This window comes from Copadichromis virginalis, linkage group LG10 (genome assembly GCF_057382275.1).
Source record: "Copadichromis virginalis isolate Kocher_CV1m ecotype Utaka linkage group LG10, C_Virginalis_male_GT1.1, whole genome shotgun sequence".
In the NCBI taxonomy this organism is placed as follows: domain Eukaryota; kingdom Metazoa; phylum Chordata; class Actinopteri; order Cichliformes; family Cichlidae; genus Copadichromis; species Copadichromis virginalis.
The window spans coordinates 20,625,815-20,635,996 of NC_140627.1; the positions used below are offsets into that span (position 1 = coordinate 20,625,815).

Sequence of the window (10,182 nt, forward strand, 5' to 3'; positions counted from 1 at the left end):
ACTGTATAAAATAGAAGTATATATGCCAGATGTGGTGTGATGCTTGTGTGATTTTTAACAGGAAACTACTACATTTTACAGTACTCATGCTGCTTTACCAAACATTTGATGACTAGGTGTGCAGTTCCTTCTGTAAATTGATTCACTCTTAAGATTCAGAAATCTAAGTGATAAGAGGACAGAAATGTGTGCACTCGCTTATTAACGTAAATCAATAGTTTCTAAATGCACGCTCGATCATCCAGGTAAGTTGGTTCTGTACCTGAGGCCTTGGAAACTGCCAAGCAAAGACTCACAGCCTTGGCCAGCCACTCGAAGAGGTACACCACAGAGATTGAAGGCACGAGAAGAAACTAGCTGTTCTCTACAGAACGAGCCAAGGTGTACTCTCAGTGGCCAGGGAACCCTGACATGGTGATGGCTAACCAACTGAACATAGTGGTGGTAGACAAACAGAAGAAGACAGTCGTAGTGATAGATGTAGCGGTTTCGATTGACAGCAACATCAGGAAGAAGGAACACGAGAAGCTCGAGAAATACCAACGGCTCAGAGAAGAGCTCAAGAAAATGTGGAGGGTGAAGGTAACAGTGGTCCCAGTGGCTTCAGCAGATCCCAGAAACAACATTGGAGATCTCTGTCCAGAAGAGCGCAGTCTTAGGAACAGCGAGAAGATACTGCGCAGGACCCTCAAGCCCCTGGGCCTCTGGTAGAGGACCCAAGCTTGAAAGGACAGACCGCCCACAGGGGCGAGATGGGAATTTTTTTTTTTTTATATTGCTGTGACTGTTTTGTAGTAGTGATTGCCAAATTAAGCTTTCTGAAGCATTGAAGCTTGTTTAAAAGGGTTTATTATTCGAGGCTTTTCAATACAGTCCACTCCTCAGAACTTAAGATCTGCGGACTCAGTGATCACTTTTAAAAAACAACTAAAAACACATCTTTGTAGAATTGCATTTTGTTAACTTTTGTCTGTTTTTGTTTTATACTTTGTGAAGCACTTTGTGATCTTTTTATCTAGAAATGTGTTATATAAATAAAATTTTACTTACTCTGGTGACATCTGGTGGCCAAAAATATAACAAGCAGCTTGAATCTACAAAATAAAACGAACTGCTTCATTATGACTGCCGACTCCACAGAGTGGAGTTCACAATTCAGTCTGATATTAGGCCACCATTGTGTTGCTTTGAACATGTATTTTTGGGGGGTTGAAAAAAGAAGTTATGTTTATTCGTTAAATGAATAGTTTTGATCAATAAACTTTCCTTGTTTAAACATGCGCCATGGTGGTATTTGCTGGTGACATCTTGATGTTGGTAAATACAAAAGATGAAAAATAATTGTAATAATGTGCAACACATTATGGAGTATGTTTGTGCTGTGAGTTCCTCTCTCCATGTACTTGTGCAATTAATCACTGGACAGCTGGACAGGTATGTTTATAAATAATATGATATTAGGCCAATTATCGTATACTTATTTATGACCTGTGGGGGAGGGGGGGGGGGTAGAATTGATTGTGAACAGGAAAAGGAAAATGCTTATGAACTTGTAAAGCAAAAACGTGATGCCTTTAATGTAGCGTTTTTTCATTATTATTTAACAAGAGAATTTGTTTCACTGTGTGATGACCGAGTCTGTTTCTTTTTTGTCTTGCCCAAAAGAAATTCCTCTCACATGGAACAGAAGAGGCTGGAGTGCACAGAAACTGCAATGCATGTTGGTTAGATTCAGTCTTCCTGGGTCCCACAGACTATCACCTGAAGAATAAACAAATTAAATTGCAGCACATTTTGTAGAATAACATTTTAAGATTAGTTTATTAGTTTATTTTAAATTTAAAGAGTCAAATGGAAGTCTTTCTAAAGTTATTTAACGATATTTATATTATGAAAAGCAGATTTTTGTTTTGTTAACATTTGAACAGAAAACATAAGCGAAAAACAAGAACAGAAAGCTGACAAAGCCACCCGATTGACCAAAATCAATTCAAAATACTCCCACACGACAAAACCTCTCTTCCTCGCTGGCTCGATATCTCTTAATAAAACGATCAGTGGTTTGCTATCTCTCACAACCAAAACACTCCACAAATCTCGCGAATCGTATCAGTTACGAAGCGTCGGACGTCACTGATCACGTGACTCTGACCAAACGAATCAAGCGTCGAGAACCAGCGTGTTGTGGACTCACCGGAGCTTCAGCTTCAAGCGAGCCATCGCTAGTGAGCAGAAATGGACAAAAAAGGGCGTATTTTGAACGGCAAGTTCAATTTTAAAGCAATGCCAGATGGATCTCTTGACAAGACCAAAGTAGTTTGTATTTACTGTCGATGTGAACTGCGCTATCACCGTAGCACGTCCAGTCTCAAATACCATTTGCTAGCCAAGCACACAGCTGAAGCAGAGAATCTCCCTCGCCAGATGCAGACCATGCTGGATAGCTTTCAAAGGAGACGTATGGACAATTCTACAACCAACAAACTTTCAACAGCCATAGCAAAATGGGTGGCTACAGCTTGGAGGCCGATTGACATTGTGGAGGATGAGGGGCTACTTGAAATAATTCGCATAGCGTCCAACGACTGCACGTATGAATTGCCTTCGAGAGCCACCACTGTAGCCAAGATCCACAACTTATATGAAGATGAGAAAGCCAAAGTCGAGGAGACTTTGGGGCAGACCAATACGGTTGCGCTCACCGGAGACTATTGGACTTTTCGAAGTAATCACAGTTACCTTGGAATAACAGCACATTATTTTTCACCACAGTGGGAACTGAAGTCGCATGTTCTGACTGTTATGGAGACAGAGGAGCAGCACTTCGCCGACACGTGCGCCGAGCAGTTTCTGCAGGTAGCTAGACAGTGGGGGATTGAACATAAAGTCAGCACGCTGACCACTCACGGTGCATGCAACATGGTTGCAGCGGCCAGTCAGCTACCTGTAGAGCATATGCCTTGCATCGCACACAGCCTCCATCGAGCCATCACAGTTTCTCTACAGAACAGTCCATTTAACAGCGCATTGGCAAAATGCAGAAAGGTCATAGGCCATTTCAACCATAGCCCACCGAACGCACTGGAGCTCGAACAACAGCAAATTGCACATTTTCATAAAAAGGAGTCACTTACACAGGACGTATCAACAAAATGGAACAGTACCCTGGAGATGATCAAGCATGTTCTGAGAAATCAAGAACCACTGAGAGATGCACTGGCACTACATCCAACTAATGTCACAATGCCAACAACAGCTGAAGTGGAGAAACTGAAGAAGCTGGAGGCGGTCCTTGAACACTGCAGGTAATTTATTAATACTTTTACCACTTCTGACATAGAGAGTGTGTGTATAATGTATTTTGACCTTTTGTGATTGAATGTAACAAATTCTTAATGACGTATGTTTCTCTATTACTGCAGGTATATAACTGAACTTTTGGGAGGGGAGAAGTTTGTTTCCTGCTCAGTGGTGTTGCCAGCTTTGTGTCACCTGTCGCGAGTGATGGAGGTCTCTGAGTATGACCCAGCTTACATGGTTAACTTCAAGGAGACCTTTAAAGCAGAAATGGAGAAGCACAAGGAAAAAACTAACATCATGTGGCTCAGGGTTGCAACAGCACTGGATCCTAGGTTTAAGGGTCTTAAGTGTCTAAGCAGAGCTGACAGGGCTGAGGTGTGGCGCTTGATCAGTGCATTGCTCAGGGAGAGGCAGAGGCCTGCACAGCCTGAACAACCAGCAACATATGAGCCATCTAAGAAAAGATCAGCTCTCATGTTTGCCTCAGAGTCTTCATCTGATGAAGAGGAGGACTATATTGAGAAATGTGTGGAGCGATACAGGGCAGAGCCAACTATTGACATAGAGGACTGTCCCCAGAAATGGTGGTCCAAGCATGAAGGGGCACACAGTGAGATGGCCTACCTTGCACGCATGTACTTGGCAACACCTGCCACATCCATACCATGTGAGAGGTTATTTTCACTTTCTGGGCATGTTTTTCAGAACAAGCGAGCTGCGCTGTCATCTCAAAATGTTAAGATGCATGTCTGTTTGAGCAATTGGGTTAGTGCAAAGTAATAGTGACAACCCATGTACTGTATGTTCTAGGGTTTTTTTTATTTTTTTTATTCTTTGTTTCTCCTATGTGCTGTTTCCATGTTCATGTTTTATTAGGAAAAAAGGAGGAAGAAGCTTGGGTTGCTCAGCCTCTGCTTAAAAAAAAACAACTGGAGAGCAAAAAGAAGTATAGCCAAATTGTTTTATTCATACCCTAACTGCATTCCTTGTTTTGATCCCACTCTAATGGTAAATTAAACAGTTACATTGTGTGGGAGTATATGATTCTTTTCGGCATAATTTTGAGTATTCAGTACCTTTTGAGGCTTTGTTGAACAGTATTCTGGATTTCTCATTGTATTTTTCATTGTTTTGAATTGTTGCGATTAACAATAAACACATATTTGCATAAAGCAAGTATAGTAGTTTGTCCACTCCCATACTGTTGAAGGTATTAGAAACATGAAGAGTATCCTAAAGTTCCTTTAGAACAGATTTTTAAAAAAATGGTTAATTTGCGATTTTTCATGAGTATTTAGTCACGATAATTTAAGCGACTGACACGATAGATAGATAGATATATAGATAGATATATGAGAGAGAGAGAGAGATCTGTACATTTGCCACCACACAGGTGTAGATATTGTAGGTGCTGTGAATGCTTAAATTGTATGGATTAGAATATACTGGGCATTTAATGCTAAGATTCAGCATACTGTGTTTAGAAGCTGGGATTTAATGAGTCCATCATACATCCAACTTTTGAGTATTTACTTTCAAATTGCATTAATAAACACAAACATCATGTAAATAATAAAACTAAACATTGTTCTTGATCATCATTTATGTCCAGTTGAGAATGAATGTGTGCACCCGCATATTAAATCAAATGAGCTCAAATCAGTAGTTTCATCTCCAGTCTTAGCAGAGGGTAATCATATAAGGAACGAGAGAACTGACAGTTACTATTTTAATCACCTTGTCTCAGTTGTTTTAACTCTCAGTATCATAAAGTAATGTGCTAACATCTGGACTGATGTGTTCACTGTCAGCATTTTAATCACGAGTTAAAGGCTGTAGGTTGCAGCCTTTGCTCTAACACTGTAGAAATGTAACAGGCCTCAGTCCTGATTCTAATAGTCTGAGCTGCTTCAAGCTTTATTTGTGAAGAGCACAGCAGCTTACAAAAACATAGCTAATTTGTGCTGTTGGGAAATATAGCTTTGATTGTTGAATCCATTTACATATTTCACTTTTTTTAAATTGTTTTTATAAACGATTTTTAAGACCTGTTTTTAAAATTTGGAATTTGAAAATGTTTGTGGAAATCAGGCTTTTTTTGAAAATTAAATTTTTTTGTGAAATTCATTTTTGATCAGAAGTATATTTTGATGGATATTTTTATTTAAAAATTGTGTTTTTATTTTAAATTAAATTATTACATTATAATGTAATAATTTACTGATGTTTGGATAAATACAATGATTTTACAAATGCATAATTTTTTGTACAATTCATTATTTAAGCACAGAATTCTTTATTTCGACGCATGTGGCTCTTGTGGTCCCCCATAGAGTAGGAGTGATGCCCTGCAGAATAATCTCTGTCCGTCCAGAAAGGTGTCTGGAGTTACATTGTCATATGCATTAGCCCCTCCTCCTAGACTTTCAGAAAGATCGTGCTGAGACAGATGGCCATATCTCTACAGTTTTTAATCTGGATGTTAATAAGTTTTTGTAAGACTGCTGCTTCACATGTTCACATTAGGAATAAACAGCATTTATAAAATCATAAATAGTCTGAACAGCAGAGGGCAGCATAAAGCAAAACAGTGACGGAATGGGAGATTTCAACAATTAAAGAAAAAAAGATACAGATGAAAGTTTTTTTATTTTTCATACAGTAACCTGATACCCCAGGTACTAATTTCCTTTACCAGGTTGGCCTCTGCCCTCCAACTTCCATCGAGGTTACCTAGCGGCGGAACGTTTAAGGCGGACTAGCATTCCCACACGGACACATTTGTAACGGAGCGACGTGCCAGGCGAAATGGAAGTGTAAGACCGTTTTTGAGTTAAAATGGATTTCATTTTTATATCTGCATAATTTTAACTGATATTTTTATAACGTTTTGTTTCACCTGAGGCTAAACGCTGTGGTTAAAAGTGCAGAATCTGCCTCGCTGTCTTTTAGTTTCCGGTTCAGTTATTGGGACCCGTGTGAGGGCTGTAGTCACATTTTCCAGTTAATCTGAAATAAACAATAAACAAATAAATTAAGTAAACGCAGCAGAACGTTAATGAGAACATAATAACAAGTGCATTTGTCAGCACTTTACTGATCCAGATTTTTGTGCTTTGATCGAAATTGTTTTTTATTTTTTATTTATTTATAAATTACACGTGAAAACAGATGCCAGGTTCTCTCACGCGAGGAGATGTTTTCGTTTTGTTTGATGCATTATTTACTACTACTGCTACTACTACTACTAATAATAATAATAATGATAATGCTGAGATTTTGACACTTAGCACTAAACTGGCTCGTTTGAACAAATAATCTTAGTATATTAATAGTTGCAATCCCATTGCTATGGTAGCCCATATTTTATATTGTTTACAAATGTGCTACACAAATACTCTGTGGCCACTTTATCAATTCAAATATCTAAAATCGGTAAATCAGATGGTTACAACCCAGTATATTTAGGAAACCAAGACATGCAGAAGAGCATCACGAGTTGAACTTTGAAGTAGACGAGTCACAGAAGCAGCAGAAGACCACACTGGGTGCCACTCCTGTCAACTAAGAACAGAAAACTAATGCTACTGTTCATATAGAATAACCAAAATTAGACACCTGAAGACTGGAGTAATTTTGCTTGGTCTGATGAGTCTCAATTTCTGCTGGAATGTTTAGATGGTAGGGTCAGAATTTGGCATAAAAAAACATGAAAGCCTGGATCTGTTCTACCTTGTATAAACATCTTTTAAACACCACAGCCTCCACTGAGATAACCCTCAAAAACAAATGCTTACTTTTTTTTTTTTATTCTCAGGAAAAATGCTAATGCTGCAATGCTCAGCAACTATGAGGTAAGGTCATATTTTCTCACTTTCTTCTTTATTTTCTGTGGTCAGTTCAAAGAATAACTCATCAGGCCGATGACACTTTTGTTTACCTGTGTGTTCCTCAGGTGTTCAAACTCCTCACAGACCTGAAGGAGCAGAGAAAGGACAGCGGGAAGCACAAACACAGCGCCGGGCAGCAGAACCTCAACACCATCATGTATGAGGTCAGAAAACATCCTCTGCGTTTCTCGTGCCTGTCATGTTTACCCGTTTTCAAAAGCACAGCCACAGTTTGGTTTGTACTTCCACCAGACGCTGAAGTACCTATCGAAGACGCCCTGCAGCAGACAGAGCCCTGAGATTGTCAAGGAGTTTCTCACCACCATGGTGCCGCACAAACTCACAAAGTCAGTAAGATCAGGCCATCACACTAACTTCCAGCCTTGATACTTTCAATAGAACTTTACAGTCAGCATAAGATGCACAGCTCTTTTTAGATGAGAACTGTTTTTCCTCCCAAACAGGGCAGAAAAACTACAGCTACTGAACCACCGGCCTCTGACTGCAGTGGAAATCCAGCTTGTGAGTGTTTTTAAATTAAATTGCATCTTCATATCTACAGTGTTTTTATTACATTATTATTTATTACATTGTTCTCATTTAATTAGAAATGACTCTGTACTCTCAGAGTGACTTAAAGAATAGGTGTGCTGGTATTCTGCTTTATACGTCCGAGCTGTAAAAGGATCTTGCTGGGCAGGCAGGCGGCATGGACACCTACGTTTGTGAAGGCAACAACAAGCAAAGCAAATGCACCTTCAAATTGTTTGAATAATACAAATGAACTGTGTGATGGCTCACTTAAGTAGGAACAGATGAGCCTGGCTTCCACAGACGGGACAGAAACACTGTTTTTGTTTTGTTTTGTGTTGTTTTTACATAGGACTACTAACCTAACCTCTGCTAATGGCCACTTTTTTAAGGCTTTATTATTGAAGAAAAAACAAAAATGATGTCAAACATGCAGATTTGTGGGTCATTTCAACTCAGAATCTGTCCGTGGAGCTGTAAATCACAGATGAAAATAACACCACCAAAAAATATCCACCTTGCACATTAAAGTTAGTAGATTGGAGTGTCCCTGCAGCAGTCTGGGCTCATTCAGACTGTGTAAAAATGTAGTTTGAGTTGTTCTTTGCCGACGCTAAATGTGCTGAAGAATCCACTGATAAAGTGACGCTGTTGAGTCTGGTGCTTTTAATCTCATATCACATGGTTTTCATCAGCTTGTAGAATTCAACAGTTTTCAGTAATATGTAGATATTTTACAGATCTCTTCCCAGTTTTATCTGAGCACTTCAGGGACTAGTTGCCCCTTTTGGACATTCAAGCATCGACACTTCCATGAAAGCTGGCAAACTGTATCTACTGATGGAAATCATGTGATATGATCAAAAGCTTCAGAACAAAGACATAAAGCAAAAACAAACTGAAAACAGAAGATGAAATCACATCAGGAGGCTTTAGTGTTGCACTGTCTGAAGTTTCTTTCTGTGTTCAGATGGTAGAAGAGAGTGAAGAGCGACTATCAGAGGAGCAGATTGAGGAGCTTATCCAGACAGTCACAGATGTCCTACCGGGAGACCCAGAGCAAGAAAACGCAGCTCCAGCAGACACAGAGATGGATGATGGTGGCGAACAGTCATGACACCATGACGGGCCAGAACTGGAGATAACTGCAGAACTGGATGGACTGTGATTATTTGCACGACTAATTGAACTGTGCATGATGGGACACATGCTGCCTGACAGCTTGATAATTCACATCAAGTTGACCTGTTACATAAGCAGAAGAAGATATACTGATTGTTTCTCTATGTGCATTCATACTACATAGCTGCGTTAAATCAAACAGGGTAGTGTGTCACAATAGGAATTATTGGACTCTGATTTCCAAAGCTGCAATGTTAGACAGTTGTGCGATTAAACTTAAGCTGGTGCAGCATAAATGTAAGATCAAACCGTATGATTAGATTGGCCTGTGTAATAACAAAGAACAATATAAGCCAGGAGGTTGTCACTCAACTCTTATTCAGTTTGCGAAGCAATGATTTTTAAAACATGCTGACACTTTTTTACCCTTTGCATTACAAAGAGATGTAACAGCTGAAATATGCAGCGGTTGTTTGTAATTTTGGATCACACAGAAAAGTTGCAGCCACTATGTCTGCTTTCAGGTATGGCTGCAGGGCTGTAGTTGTCAGTACTGCAGGACATGTTTCACAGAGATGTGTTTCTGTAACCGTGCAGAGGTCACACGGGATATAAACTACAGGTTTGCAGCACAAACTCTTTAACCACAGGCCCTGGATCAACTCCAGTTTTTTTTTCTCAACTTTCTGTTGTAGTAGAGGAAGGATGTGCTGGTTAGAGTCATGTACATTTCTGCTTTTGGGCTTCCTGTTGACATATCACATCAGTTTCCTGTGCTTGCCAAGTACCTTGCCGAGGCGGGACGCCTAAGTGAAGTGAACACTGATTTTTTGGACAGCACATCTGAGCGCGCCAAGCCCCCCAACCCAGCCAAATCGGTCATGCTTGTAAATGTAAACAGGAGGAACACTTTATTAATTTCTATATGACAATCACAGTTATCGCTGTTACTTTCATTCTTACGATAACGAACTACCAAATCTGACAGTTTTACTGTACTATATTAATTTTGTTCTGCAGTCAAGACTGGTAAGAACACAGTAAAAGTGGAAGTAGGCAACATATCTTTGGCATCATTGGGGGAAAAGATTGACATATTATTGTAATTAAAGTTTTCCATTAGAGGACTACGCTTGTGTGAGGGAATTTTTTTTCCAGATTTAAATAGGGGAGAAGTAAAAAGGGGAAAAAGTCTACATATGAAATAGGATGTGGTGTTAAAATGAGTCACAGTGCATTTACAAAAACAGGGATGTGCTTTAGACTCAGTATTTACTTGGCAATGTGATTTTAATTCTTCACAGCATCCCTCTGAGATGCCATGTCCACATTGACATGA

General features: G+C 39.5%; 2 protein-coding genes across 2 annotated transcripts; both read left to right on the forward strand.

Moving 5' to 3' along the window:
- Positions 1–2,160: 2,160 nt before the first annotated feature.
- LOC146700396 (E3 SUMO-protein ligase ZBED1-like) lies at positions 2,161–4,472 on the forward strand. Its single transcript, XM_085470563.1, has 2 exons — positions 2,161–3,305; positions 3,423–4,472. The coding sequence occupies exons 1-2, from the start codon at positions 2,236–2,238 to the stop codon at positions 4,078–4,080; spliced, it is 1,728 nt and encodes a 575-aa protein (XP_085326689.1). The 5' UTR covers positions 2,161–2,235; the 3' UTR covers positions 4,081–4,472.
- Positions 4,473–6,035: 1,563 nt separating this feature from the next.
- Positions 6,036–9,973, forward strand: crcp (calcitonin gene-related peptide-receptor component protein). Its single transcript, XM_085470568.1, has 6 exons — positions 6,036–6,116; positions 7,118–7,154; positions 7,256–7,354; positions 7,443–7,537; positions 7,655–7,712; positions 8,692–9,973. Exons 1-6 carry the CDS (start codon positions 6,109–6,111, stop codon positions 8,836–8,838), a joined length of 444 nt encoding a protein of 147 aa, XP_085326694.1. The 5' UTR covers positions 6,036–6,108; the 3' UTR covers positions 8,839–9,973.
- Positions 9,974–10,182: the final 209 nt, after the last annotated feature.